This window comes from Xyrauchen texanus, chromosome 13, assembly GCF_025860055.1.
Source record: "Xyrauchen texanus isolate HMW12.3.18 chromosome 13, RBS_HiC_50CHRs, whole genome shotgun sequence".
NCBI classification, from domain to species: Eukaryota; Metazoa; Chordata; class Actinopteri; order Cypriniformes; family Catostomidae; genus Xyrauchen; species Xyrauchen texanus.
In genome coordinates, this window is record NC_068288.1 from 41,018,091 (window position 1) to 41,032,283 (window position 14,193).

The window sequence follows — 14,193 nt, forward strand, 5'->3', positions numbered from 1 at the left end:
TGATCTTGATTTCAAGCTCGATTATACTTCTTAGTGCTTGACGCAGAGTGCTAGACAACGCTAGGAAGTGTAACCGAGCTTGAAATCATGATCGCCAAGAGACTGCTGTTGTCAAGATTTATAGTGAAACATTAGATACAGTTTGGTCTGTTGTTACCTAAAACCGATTGGATCACTTTAATCCACAAGCCGTGGATTAAACCACCAGTCTTATAGATTACGTTTTTGCTGCATTTTCGTGCTTTTTAGAGCTTCAAAGTTTTGGTCACCATTCAATTGAATGGACCGACAGAGTTGAGATATTCTTCTAAAAATATTTATTTGTGTTCTGCAGAAGAAAGAAAGTCTCACATATCTGGGAAAACTGAAATATTCCTTTGCAATACTTCTGTATTTAAAGGGTAACTAAACACCTGCTCAGAGTCTGACTCCACCCACTAGAAATATTTGAAAATGCAGGAAAAGTGGGCAGACCCCGGCGGGGATAGAGGGAACGAACCGAGTGCGTGGCTGAGCGGGGGCACCTGAGACTCGTAGTGACGGATTAATTGACAGCTGCTGTCAGACTCTATGTTATTATTATTCCTCACACGGTCGCAAGACGACATGTACATGAATCTGGCGTGGTGAGCTGGAACCTGCTTACGTCAGCTGTCACCGCTTACGCCACGAAGTACCGCAACAGCCAATAGGAAAATTCAACTGCAGTAGCCACCGTTCAACCTGAAGAGGGCAGCACTCAGACGTTTTTACACCATATATTGTAGAATTAAAACACTTTATACACAAATGTCAAAACAATTACTTGAATCAATGACCAGTACTAATAAAGCCCCATGCTTACAGATCATTAACTAAAAAAAGTTGGTTTAGGGTTTAGTTACCCTTTAATAAATCCAAAAACTCCACGCTCAGCACAAGTACTCGCGAGATGCGCATCATCAGAAGCTGTGAGGGTCAAAGTGCACGTGCCCTGTTAAGCACGTCTCATTCGGGCGGAAGATGGCGAATGTACTGCTGGAGTTCAAGGCGTCTGCCAAGGACTCAGAGCCGCAGAACCGCCCTATCCTCATAGTCGGCCAGCTCGCCAATCTCCAACAAGTCAACTGGACCCAGCTGAAAGGAAAACTTCAGCCGGTGGTGTCCAAAGAGGTGTGTAACTTTAATAAAGTAACTATGATTGTAAAAAAAACAATATACACTATTGACGTTAGCTCACAGGCTAAAAATGATACAGAGAAATCTACCTGTACCTACTGGTGTTGTGTAACTGACATAATAAGAGATAACAGATATATGCATTTACAAATTATTTTTACACGATTACCAAGATTGATATAACTGTTATGTTAAGTGAGAATTATTTTGGAATAGCTGTAGTATTTTTTTAAAGAAATAATAACTTTTTGAATTTTATATAAAAATTTGCCATGTTTTTTTGGACATGTACCTTAGTAATATTATGAAATTCTTTGAATTATTTTTGAATACCATTTTAAGTATTCTGTTATCAATATATAATATATTATTGTTTAAGTAACTCTTTTGTTTAAATTTGTGCCAATGTGAACACATGACTCATACTTTCATTAGATTTGACTTCTTACTAAAGCAAATCAATGTTTTGATCAGTGCATTAGCTGGGTTAGCTTCCCGATTGATAAGGAACTGCTTTGAGTGGTGATAGTAACAACTTTTCTCTTTTAATCGTAAGCTCAGTTTTTCATACGTTATGAGGAATCAGAACTTGACATTCTGGACAAGTTTCCTTCTATTGTTGTGCATTGCAAGTTCTCACTTTACACATATGTATGATGATGACACGACAAAAAGAGGATTTAGTTTATGGTGCACTGTGTTTGTATGTATACATTTACATTTATCGATTTTTCAGACGTTATTATCCAAAGTGACTTACAGTCCATTTATACAGATAATGTGTTTTGCTTTCAGACATGGCAAGCAGCTTTGGGTTCTCTGAAACCAAACCCCACTGACAGCTGCCCACTCTATTTGAATCATGCAACCGTGGCAGCCCTTCCTTCACGAGTCAGCCGGCACAACAGCCCGTCATCTGCCCACTTCCTCACCCGCCTGGTCCGAACATGCCTGCCCCCTGGCAACAACCGCTGTATCATGGTTAGTCTAATTTCACACCTGGGCTGATTTTCTTACAACCCTTGAAAGAAATCAGTCCCTCTTCACTGCTTTTCCCATGATATTGGAATGTTGTGAATTAGCCTACATTAATTTCAATCAGCCATCCAGGAAGAAAAACTGTGACGTCAAAGAGAGTAGGAACGAATTTGAACCTTTTCTGTTCATAGGTGCTATTTATTTAGAAGTAGTAGCCGATTGTAGACTTAGTTTTTTTTATTTTTTATTTCTAAATAAAGTCTGTTTAAGATAATAACATGTAGATTCAGATTTGTATTTTTTTTGTTCATCTTTTACCTACAGTAAATCAGATTTTGCAGGTTGTGGAATCTAATTGGTTCAGCCAAACACAAAGAAATTATTTTGTGACAGAAATGTTGAGTTTGCTGCTGTCTTGTTCAGATGGTGTGTGAGCAGTCAGATGTGTTTGCGTCGGCGTGCGCCATCGCTCGAGCTTTTCCGCTGTTCACCCGCCGCTCTGTGTCCTCACGCAGGGCGGAGAAGAAACATGTCACTGTGGTGTTTATCACCATGGGTCAGGACAGTGGCCCGCTGGAGGTCTCCACACTGGAGGTAAGGTAGCAAACAACCCCTACAATTAAAGGAATAATTCACCAAAAAATGAAAACTCTCTCATCATTTACTTGCATGTCTCATCATTTACTTTATTCTGCTGAACGGAAATTAAGATTTTTAGAACAATATCTCAGCTCTGCAGGTCCATAATATGCAAGTGAATGGTGACCAAAGTTTTAAAGTTCCAAAAAGCTAATAAATGCAATCCCCAAGACTCCAGTGGTTCTGAAGCGATCTTATCAGTTTTGTGTGAGCATAGATCAGAATAAATACTCTATCACTGTAAATCTTGAATTTGCAGTTACTAGGTATGATCAAGATTTCAAGCTCTATTACAGTTTCTAGTGCTCCACACATCCATCAAGCATTAGGAAGTGTAATTGCATTTGAAGTCATGATCATGCCTAGAGACTGCAATGCACTTTGGTCTGTTGTCACACAAAACTGATAAGATCACTTCAGAAGACATTGATTAAACCACTGGAGTCACATGAATTATTTTTATGCTGCCTTTATGTGCTTTTAAGAGCTTCACATTTTTGGTCACCGTTCACTTGCATTGTACTGCCCTACAGAACTGAGATATTCTTCTAAAAGATTTAATTTGTGCTCTGCAGCAGTTAGAAAGTTATACACATCTGGGATGGCATGAGGGTGAGTAAATGATGAGAGAATTTTTGGGTGAACTGTCCCTTTAAGAACCAGCTTATCGTGTAGATAAAAAAAAAAAGGCTTCTATTTTGACAAACACTGCCTTAATCTTTTGTGTACATTATCTAGCAATGGTAAGGTGAGCATGTTGTGTTTTTTTTTGTTTGTTTTTTTTAAAGTGTCTCACCAATGCAGCTGACGGAGTTCGTCTGGCAGCTCGAATCGTAGACACTCCATGCAACGAGATGAATACTGACGACTTCTTGGAGGCAAGCATTTCTCCTCTCAGCTATCTTATTGAAAGTTGTTGACAATCTTTTCCTCCTTGTTTCTGCTGCTTATGGTGTATTGGACACACTTTTGCAGGAAATCAAGACCGTGGGGAAGGAACTAGGGATCACTCCAACTATAATTAGAGGAGAGGAACTGAAACAAAAAGGTTTTGGAGGTAATATGTCACAGCTTGTATTTGTGCTTTGAAAAATAAAGCAGATTGCAGAATTTATTTTAAACCCATGAAAAAGATGAGTTTGTGCTCTTATCACAAGATGAGTGAACAGATGTAATGTATTATGTTTAGTACTGCTGATTTAGTGGTTCTTGTTGTTGCCTTTTAAATGTTGCCATTTAAATTTAACATTTTAATAATAGATATGCATGAATTTATGTGTATAAAATCACTCCTGTTTTAGGTATCTATGGAGTTGGTAAAGCAGCCCAGCACCCCCCTGCCTTGGCTGTGCTTAGCCACACCCCCTCAGGTGCCACACAGACCATTGCCTGGGTGGGTAAGGGTATCGTTTACGACACAGGTGGTCTCAGCATCAAGGGCAAAGTAAGTACCGTTCCTCCCAATCAGACTAGAGTACAAAAATATAACGCATTTAACTTAGAAACAAAAAATAAGGACTGTCTACATGGACAACATTTTTAAAAACCCAGAATGAATTCAGCTTGACCAATTTTTGTTTCCCTCCCCCCATTTTAGACCACAATGCCAGGAATGAAGAGAGACTGTGGTGGAGCTGCTGCTGTTTTAGGAGCTTTTAAAGCTACTGTTAAACAGGTAATAATAAAGACATTTTATTTCTCCTGAACTTGTGCATGTCCAAATTTGAAGTCCTCAGGTTTTTGCTGATATGATATTGACTTGATTGAATTGAGTGTATAATCTGCTGTGTGTATCTCAGGGCTTTAAAGACAATCTTCATGCAGTCTTCTGCCTGGCAGAAAATGCAGTGGGACCTACAGCAACTCGGCCTGACGACATACACACTCTGTATTCTGGAAAGTAAGTTTTGACATGTAAAGTTTAACAATTGGACACAAAAGGAAAGGTTAGGCAGTATGACATATGCCATTAAAGTCAATGGTGACTGAGACTAGCATTCTGCCTAACATCTCCATGGAGGAAAGTAAGTCATATGGGTTTCCAACAACATGAGGGTGAGTCAGTGATAACAACTTTCTTCTTTGGGTGAACTATCCCTTTAACCACAAGCGTTGATTATTTTCAGGACAGTGGAGATAAACAACACAGATGCTGAAGGGAGGCTGGTGCTCTCTGATGGTATTGTGTATGCAAGCAAAGATCTGTCTGCAGATATCATACTGGACATGGCGACGCTGACCGGAGCTCAGGTGTGTATGTGCTGACACATTCATATTTGAGGGTCGTTCATTTTAGACGTTCTGTTGAAAGCCTGAATTCATTCGCTGGTATTCTTTAACCAGAGAAGAAATTAAATTCATATAAGATTACAATGTAGACATCTTATGTTTCATGAGACGCCTTCATACAGGTCTTTAGAGGTTTTGCCTGGGAATATGATATCACATATTGATATCAAGTAGAGGTCGACTGATGGTGGATTTTGCAGATACTGATAACTAAGGTGGTGAAAAAGGCTGATAGATTTTAAAATTGATTTATAGAATGTTTTAATAAATTCTCAGTCTTTTCTTACTGTGACAGGCACAGACATGGAGGCTACAAGAGTCCAAAATGAATAAAATCCCAATTGCAGTTTATTGTTCAATCAAAATGAAGATTTGGTGCAGAATGTGTAAACAAGCCCAAAACACACAAGGGGCTCTTATTTTGAAATTACAGAGACTTGGCACCATTTAAAATGCTCTATATAAGTTTTTACCATATTTAATAGCCTATATATTCACCAGATGAAGAGTTTGTATATATAGATATTTCACCAGATGAGTTTTTATTTATTTATTATTATTTACAAGATATGAAAGTGTGCTAACGGAGCACATTGTCATATAGTCATATTTTTCTTTGTATGGCCTTGCTTCAAATTAGAACACTTGATTATCTAATTAAAATAATTACATTTGCATTGAAGTGAGAAAAAACATGGATGAATATTAACAAGAGATTTTTTTTTAATCATGAATACAAATTTTTAAAAAAACATCCGCAACTATTAGCGAAGGTTTTTTGCTGATAACAGATAGTTGCTATTTGGAACTATTGCAGCAATTAATCTGTAAAACTGATATAAAGGTCCACCTCTAATATCAAGTGTTTTATCAGATTAAAAAGAGAACTCAAAATGTTACCATGACAATTGGAGAACGGTTCAGTTAATGGTGTGCTAAACTGTTTATGGCTGTTGCACTTTAGGTCTTGGCAAAAACTGGTTCAAATTTTACTTCAGTTGCTTGCAGTAGTTGTGTGCTCATATTCATATGATGGAATATCTGGTCTGTTTATAAAAGTGCCCACTAAATCACATCTCTGTCTATGTCATGCAGTTCTTGTGGAATTAGAAAAGAGAAACCATCTTACATCTGTTGGCTTCTCTTGTAGGGAATCTCCACCGGGAAATACCATGCAGCTGTGATGACCAACAATGAACAGTGGGAGGCAGCGTGCGTGAGAGCGGGGCGCAGCAGTGGAGACCTGGCACATCCTCTGGTCTACTGCCCTGAACTTCACTTCAGTGAATTCACCTCAGCTGTGGCCGACATGAAGAACTCTGTGGCGGTGAGGAAAGGGGAAAGAATTGGAGGGGAGAATGTGTTTCTTTTTCTATACTGAAATGGTCACTACAGGTCTACAGCATAAAAAGGACAATATCTGCATTGAAGTGGCAGAAGTTAGTGTAATCTCGATCAACGCTGTCACATTAAAGGTGCTGTAAGTGATTTTTAATGGTAAATGGTCTGCACTTATATAGCGCTTTTTCTAACCTCAGAGGTTACCAAAGCACTTTACACTGTGTTCCAATCACTCATTCACACACACACACACCAATGGCAGCAGAGCTGCCATGCAAGGTGCTAGCCTGCCATTGGGAGCAACTTGGGGTTCAGTGTCTTTCCCAAGGACACTTTGGCATGTGGATACGTGTGGGCTGCGAATTGAACTGCCGACCCGCTCTACCACCTGAGCCACAGCCGCATGGAGTGCAAGGGTGTAGAGACATGCTTTTTATAGTTTCAAAAAACATTTAAATTGACCGTTATATAAAAATGTGGGTTTATGGCTAAAGACACTGAAAAACATGAGACAACCTCAGTGAGATGCACCACAATGCAAGAAAGTATCCTGTGAGAAAATCTCTTAAGTGTACCTCTGACAGATCTATGAAGTCAATTGTAAAATGGATTGCTGTGGAGTGTGGGCCCTTGTTTAGTTTATGTTCAGTGATATGGAAATAAAACAAACAATATATTTACTTCTAAAGCTACTTTTTGTAATATCTAATCCCTCATTTGCCACAATAATGTAATCTGAAATTATAGTATTTTAAATGGACATTATATTATATTTATAACTATATTATATTGAATTATTTTTATTCGGGGGCTTTTTCAGCAAATGTTGATTTGCGATTATTCCATTAATTAATCGGCATATGTAATTTGTTTAAAATGTTATATTGATTGACAACCCTGCTTATCACACACCATACAGAATCTAAAGCCAAATTCAGACGGCAATTGTTTTACATGGGGAAGTGAGGTCATTTCAACAATAATTGGCTTTAGTATGCAATTTTATTGAAATCAGAATCGGAAATGCCATATTTTCTGATTCCTGGCCAAATTACACTCTATTTTTGAGCTCACACCAAAGCAATGTGGTAATTTAATTCCTGTCCAAATCAATTATTTTTACAAGGAAGAATTGGCAAAAAAAATTATTTAGACACCCTTGCCAGTGCCATGTTGGAATTCGATCATGTGACTGACCATGTAAGAGAAAAAGTTCAAGCTTGTCTAATGACAGAATTCCCTCATGCCTGTGAATTAGTCCAAATGATTGAATTTTATTACAGAGGAGCCATGCAAATGTTATGGTGCAGACGTCACTCTAAAATAACAAATACAGTCTGAATAGTGTAGCACTTTCATGAATGTCAAGCTGCATATGACATGCTTAAGCTCTTTTAATATCATATGTATGTTTTGTTTTTTTAATCTCTGTAGGACCGTGAGAATGCTCAAAGCTCTTGTGCTGGCCTTTTCATTGGATCTCATCTGGGTTTTGATTGGCCAGGCATTTGGGTACATGTGGACATCGCTTCACCTGTGCATTCTGTGAGTATATACTGAGCATTAAAGTGATCGAAACCATATTTTTTCTATAAATACAAATAATGAATCTGTATGGACCATCAACAGGGGGAGCGAGCCACAGGTTTTGGTGTAGCCATGCTCTTGGCTCTGTTCGGCCAGGCGTCCGAGGACCCTATGCTAAACTCTATCTCACCGCTGGGTGTCGCCATAGCCAAACCCCCCTCTGCGGACCAGATGGAGGGGGATTGCAAGAGGAGGAGACTCATCTAAGATGAATTCAAACTTTTCTTACTCTTACCCAAACTTATGTGAAAACATTAAATATCAGTTACGCCATGTACGCACATTCTTTCCCCACCACCCAAGTTAAATCTCTTAGACACATCCAACACTAGCCACTGCAGATCATTTTCTTAAAGTCTTCAGAATATGCAAAGTTATTAATTCTTAAATGAAAGTGCTATGTTATCTAAATGTTTTGTAATGTTCATGTGAATCTCTTTGAGTTTGTGATTTTAAAGTTGCCATGAGAAAGGTTTAGCAAATACTGGATTAGGGTGGTTTGTTTTCAATCAGAAATTTTTAAAATGCAATCGATTGATTTTCATTCTGAATGTAAATGACAAAGCGATCACCATGTCAGTGCAAGTGATGTTTTTTTCAACACTTAATGTGCACTGACGGTTACTTTTAATGTCAATTTTGTAGTTGTGGTAAATGGAGGATACAGAATGTGAGGGGAAAAATCTTGATCTTTTCAGAGTAAATGGTAAAACAAAAGAACGTTTGTGCATGTGTTTTTTTTACCATATTTGCAGAAGTGAAACTTTTGATTATTTCAAAATACAGAATAAAAATGGTGCAAACAGCTGTGATGGGGTCTAGGTAGAAAAGAACAGACTAAAAAGATAGAGACAGTTTAGTTAAGTATAAAATTAAAATATGTATTTGTTACAAAATAATCTTCTATGAATGAGTAGAATATAACCTTTTTCATTTGTAAGGTAAATAATTCAACACAAAAGGTAGCATAATGCATGACAGTTTAATTAGTTTTTACACCACTGCTGAATGAAATTTAATTTATATAATACATTCAAATACATAAACAAAAATGTTACTTAATTCAATTTCTATGGCATGTAAAACTATCAGACAATACGTTCCCCTATTCAATTTGTATTTTAAATCATTTAATTTTTAAACAAATTAAAAAGTGATTTTTAATTTATCAAGTTTACCGTTATTAATGTTTCATTCTACACTCAAAGAAATATATATTTTAAGGTTTGTGCATTTAAATTTCATAACAAAATTCTTTAAAATTGAATTCAATAATCTTTAATAAAATAGAATAAACTGTATTAAACATTTTCTTAATTGTGTTAAACATGTCACCATTTAATTTGATGGAGTTTTGTTACGGAATTGAAATGCGTAAATCTTATTTAAAAAAAAAAAAAAGTATTTTCTTAAGACTGAATGTAAAATAGTGAGATTAATCCTAATTATTTTATTCTAATGACCACTGTAGTTTTAAAAGTGATGAATAAAAACATTACTATAATAGAAGTGTTCGTGCTGCCAGCTACTAAATATTTTCCAGTTAATATTTTAATTATTTCTTTAGTAAAATTACCAAAAAAAAATGTCTTCATGCGAACAAGGTCAAGGAATTTTTATTTGTATAGAGCTTTTCACAGCACGAACCATTTCAACGCAGCTTTACAGAAAAGATGCAGTAATGTCTTAAAGTCCTAATTGTCCAGTTTAAATGAATGAATAGTATAATTAAAAATCATGCTTTAAAATGATTTGTCTTTTAGCTGAAGGCAACTGTGGCAAGAAAGAACCCAAAACTCCATCAATTTTAGTTAATAAAATATTGACTTAATCTCACCCTTTTAATTTTTCCTCACACAATATAAATCAGTACAGGTTAAAAAGCCTGTGAAGTGTGTTATATTTAGTGTCTTATTATCTTGAATTGATCTTTTTAGAGAAACATTTGCAATCTTTTGTAATAAGAATCAATCTTTAGATTTTCTTTTGTTGACTTGAGCTGAATAGACCGAGATCAGGCGGTGAATAAAAAACAGAGTCAGAATCTTCTAGTGGTTCTACCTTAGTAGGGAGCTTCAAAGAGCATACAACTTCATCCGACTTGATTTCAGCATTCAATGGATTGTGAGATTCAGAGGCATCTTCAATCTTGACAATGACGTTATTGCAAATTGTAACTTGCATGGTGGGTAGTGCCATCAAGCTCTGGATAATCTCATCTCGAGATGCATTGGGCTTTACTGTGATCACTGGCATTATGACCTCATCTTCAGCACATGCATGTATAATGCCTTCTGTTTCTGGTTTGAGATCCAGGTGAACACTAAACTTCATTGTGGTTGCACTGGTTTTGTAATGTGTTTTGCATGAGGGACAATAGACAGTTGGACTTGATGGTGTTATGTGGCTTAGGTTATGTTTACGGAGGCATATGAAGAAATTCTTCACGTTTGCACCAATGATTTCACACCTTATAGTTTCTGTAGGCACTTCAACAGCAACCGCTGCACCTTGAGATGGGATGTTGAGAATCCTTGTGTCTTTGGTGGTTGTTAGGGAGGTTTTGTCCTTGAACTGTTTCATAGACACATTTGTGATACGGTACCATTCTCCGATGGTGATGTTGTGTTCACACCAGACTGTTAGGCTAATATAGGCTGTAGTATCTGCCACTGTATATGTCGTTCTTGGAAGATATCTCCCATCCCATACAACACTGTTTCCCTTGTGCTCTTCCTGCATAATCTTAGCAATAATGTTGACCTGTGCAATATGCAAAAATACAAATACAATGTTTGTTAATTGCCATAGAATTAAGGTCATAATGCTGCCTATATGTGCTTTTTGAGCTTTAAAGTTTTGGACCCTGTTGACTTGCATTGTGTGGACCTATAGAGCTGAGATATTCTTAAAAAAAATCACTGTTTGTGTTCAGCAGAAGAAAGTCTCCTTAAAGACTTGACAGTAAATGCTGACTGTTATGATTGGTTCTCTGCTCTCTCCTTGCCATCTCACAGCTCACCACTACTGGGTGGTGCTACTGAAGTAATAAGGAAAAGCAGTCATTGATGTGTTGTGGCGGCGGTCAGATATACAGTACTGTGCAAAATTCTTAATGCATTTGTCTTAAGATGGTTATTTATATCTTCAGCTTTAGTGTGTCAACAGGAAACATAAATGTTAGACTCCCAAACATTACTATTGCAAATAGAAAATATTACAATAGAAGAACAGGGAGTCCTGCATCAGATGTCATGGCCCCCACAAAGCCCCACACTGAACATTGAGTAATGGTGCGTTCAGACCAGAGGCGCCGAGAGCGTCAAATTGACCAGAAGTCAATCATTTTCAACAGCAGCCGGCGTCTCTCGGCAGCGAGAAGTGGTCGTCAGAGGAAAGTTCAAGTGCAGGCAACATTATGGTAATGAGCTTTGACGTGGTTCCGCTCTAGAGTAGTCTAGATAACACAACAGTGTAAATTTTGGTTCCCACCAAACAATAGTTCCGAAGACAAAATGGAGGAGAAACTAATTATTGCCGTGGCGGGTTTTTCCGTAATATACGATCTGTAGGCCCTACCTGTTTTCTTACAGGGATATATGTATTTTATTTAGTTTATTTTGGTAACAAACAACCATAATTTTAATTACTTTCTGCCATCGATCGATTTCTTACTTTCACATTTAAAAGAGTTCATGAAGATTTTACTTATGATAGGTCGGCAAAAAGATACCGGTCGACATGTCTGGATGTTTTGCGGCCCCTTTAAATACAGTTCACAAAACCAGGCATTCTGAACGAACGTTGCCGCCTTTTTCAACTACGTCAGAGCGTCCACGAATCTTCTATAGCATTGTTGGCAGGGCAGCCAGAGCGAATTTTGACGCTTTTGCCTCCTCTGGTCTGAACGCAGGATCAGTCTGAGATTACATGAATAGACAGAAGTAATTGAGACCGCTGAAATAGATAGAAGAACTGTGGCGAATTCTCCAAGAAGCTTGGAACATCCTATCTGCCAACAACTAAGAAAAACTGTCCAACTGTGTCCAGGTGTAAGTAGGAGAATTGGGGCTGTTTTAAAGGCATTAAGTGATAAATGAAAACTATTTATGTCGTTATTTTTGGAGACATCCTCACTATGCAACATTTTTCACAAGTGCCTAAAACTTTTGCACAGTATGTGTACCACAGTGTGACATCACAATGTGGAGGAAGTACAGGACGAGACGTTTTGGTAGCTTGGTTTCAACAAATACATTTTTGCAGGAAGTTGTGAGTTCTGAAACTTACAGTATGATTTTATAGTGCAATGAACTGTTACATTTAAAAACATCAATAAAAATGTAATTCCTCATGTCATGACCCCTTTAAAAAACAATTCTACTAAATACACATAATAACAATGGTATTATTCATATGGGTTATTCTCTTAAAATGCTTTGTAACTCAAAATTTTACAAGAGCATTTTGCAATACTAGTAATAGTTAAAATATACAGTACCTACCCTCTGAACCTTTGTAACCAGTTTTGGGAGTTCAGCCAATGTTATTTCTTGATGCTCAGCAGGCAAGGTATTATTAAATGTATCTCCTAGATCACAAATGCAGGACATTGTGGAGCTGTGGGTGTAGAACACATTCATTTTTCCATAGGACTCCTTGGATGGTTGTAATATCACATCTTCTAAATTAACTGGGCTCCTGTACAAAGTATTTGATTATTAGAAAAAATTCAAATGTTTACACATTTACAATAAATCTGTCTATGTGGATAAATGTGGCTGAATAACATGTATAGAACAGTAGATGTACTTTTTCCTTTAATTAGCAGTTTATTTATTGTTTTTTTTGGACCATACAATAATTTAGGTGACTGTTTTGAGTTACAATGAATAGTTGAAAATGCAGTAACATCTTTATATTCAAATACCACATTAAAATATCTATTATGGTTGCAAGGAGTGTTAAGATGTTTTTGAGGGTGCAGATAAAATGTTAAAATTAAGAGACAAATTCTATCAAAGGATTTATTGGATCTGTAGGTATTAAGTCTGTTGTTGCATTAAGACACAAACCGATTCTTTTCAGCATTTTGGAACTGTGCGTGCTCCTGCGGGGTGAAGACTACAACTTTGGAACATTCACTTCCATGTTGAAGAGTGGCATCAAAATAGGACTTCTGTGGGTCTTTTAAGGGGCTCACATTGTAAAGGTAGCCCTTGACACTCTGCTTTAATTTTTTGGCTGGACTTGCCTCTGCCATGCCTGATCACGGATAGAAAATAGCTGTTAACTGTTGACTATACAAAGTTAACTTGGAACAGATGATATTATTCACATATTTTAGACATTTATCAAACATGGTACGGTGAGGGTATCAGATGGTAAATTGATTACACTATTTATGTTCCATGATATTTCAAAAATTACAGTGCCATGGTACTTTTTTGATTGTGCTGTATGGCATTACATAATGCACAAAACTAACAGGTGACAGCAAACATTTACGTCTCGGGGTTATTCTGGTGTCAGTTTAATAATTTTAGTTCACTGAAAACAACTTTGCATTAATGGTAATATATGTATCTATTTTCTGAGTTATTTAATTATTCTTATCTAAAAGAATTGCAGTGAAATATGCTTACCTGTGCTCCCCTATCTCCTACGTCGATGAAATAATACTGGACTTTACCCTTCACCTGAAATGTAAACATACTGTAAACAGGGGTGTGAAAAGTACTCAGAATTTATACTTAAGGGAAAGTATGGATACTGAGTGAACATGTTACTCAATTAAAAGTATCTAGCCAAAAACATACTTAATTGAAAGTAAAAAAGTATTCTTATTCAATTGTTTGCTAGCTTGACTGACATCAAGATAAGAGATGTTGTTAAATTCGATTGGTTTGTTAAGTCACCTTTTTACTGTCTTTGACGACTGTCATATTTCTCCCCCAATGGCATTCACAACCTGTTCATAGAATCATCTTACAATAACTACATATTTGCAAAATGATTTTTATGTGACCTGTTGTACATAACACTACCTGTTGAATGAACACTAGAGGCGCTAAAACAACTTCAACTTGTATCCCCTTTCACTCAAATCATAAGTAAAACTACAGATTATCAGTTCATAATCACTCACTTTTCCCCTGATCCCCACACAATGCATTCTTATTGCATAAAAATAGCGGATTT

General features: G+C 36.9%; 2 protein-coding genes across 2 annotated transcripts; one reads left to right on the top strand and one right to left on the bottom strand.

The window, feature by feature from the left end:
• The first annotated feature begins 985 nt into the window (after positions 1-985).
• On the top strand, positions 986-8,726 carry LOC127654079 (probable aminopeptidase NPEPL1). Its single transcript, XM_052141057.1, has 12 exons — positions 986-1,152; positions 1,954-2,139; positions 2,560-2,730; positions 3,564-3,653; positions 3,751-3,832; positions 4,077-4,219; positions 4,373-4,450; positions 4,575-4,675; positions 4,902-5,025; positions 6,215-6,391; positions 7,840-7,950; positions 8,035-8,726. The coding sequence occupies exons 1-12, from the start codon at positions 1,003-1,005 to the stop codon at positions 8,197-8,199; spliced, it is 1,578 nt and encodes a 525-aa protein (XP_051997017.1). The 5' UTR covers positions 986-1,002; the 3' UTR covers positions 8,200-8,726.
• Positions 8,727-9,353: 627 nt separating this feature from the next.
• si:dkey-249d8.1 (uncharacterized) lies at positions 9,354-13,740 on the bottom strand. Its single transcript, XM_052141567.1, has 4 exons — positions 13,638-13,740; positions 13,068-13,257; positions 12,498-12,693; positions 9,354-10,755 (listed from the first exon to the last, which is right to left on the bottom strand). The coding sequence occupies exons 2-4, from the start codon at positions 13,253-13,255 to the stop codon at positions 9,967-9,969; spliced, it is 1,173 nt and encodes a 390-aa protein (XP_051997527.1). The 5' UTR covers positions 13,256-13,257; positions 13,638-13,740; the 3' UTR covers positions 9,354-9,966.
• Between the last annotated feature and the right edge of the window lie 453 nt (positions 13,741-14,193).

Excerpts from the sequence above, each read along its gene's own strand:
- LOC127654079 (XM_052141057.1), top strand. The coding sequence starts at position 1,003 with ATGGCGAATGTACTGCTGGAGTTCAAGGCGTCTGCCAAGGACTCAGAG. Across the intron at positions 6,392-7,839 it reads ACATGAAGAACTCTGTGGCG|GACCGTGAGAATGCTCAAAG; the intron begins GTGAGGAAAGGG and ends TAATCTCTGTAG. Across the intron at positions 7,951-8,034 it reads TCGCTTCACCTGTGCATTCT|GGGGAGCGAGCCACAGGTTT; the intron begins GTGAGTATATAC and ends GACCATCAACAG.
- si:dkey-249d8.1 (XM_052141567.1), bottom strand. The coding sequence starts at position 13,255 with ATGGCAGAGGCAAGTCCAGCCAAAAAATTAAAGCAGAGTGTCAAGGGC. Across the intron at positions 12,694-13,067 it reads CAAAATGCTGAAAAGAATCG|GAGCCCAGTTAATTTAGAAG; the intron begins GTTTGTGTCTTA and ends TACTTTGTACAG. Across the intron at positions 10,756-12,497 it reads TGGTTACAAAGGTTCAGAGG|GTCAACATTATTGCTAAGAT; the intron begins GTAGGTACTGTA and ends CATATTGCACAG.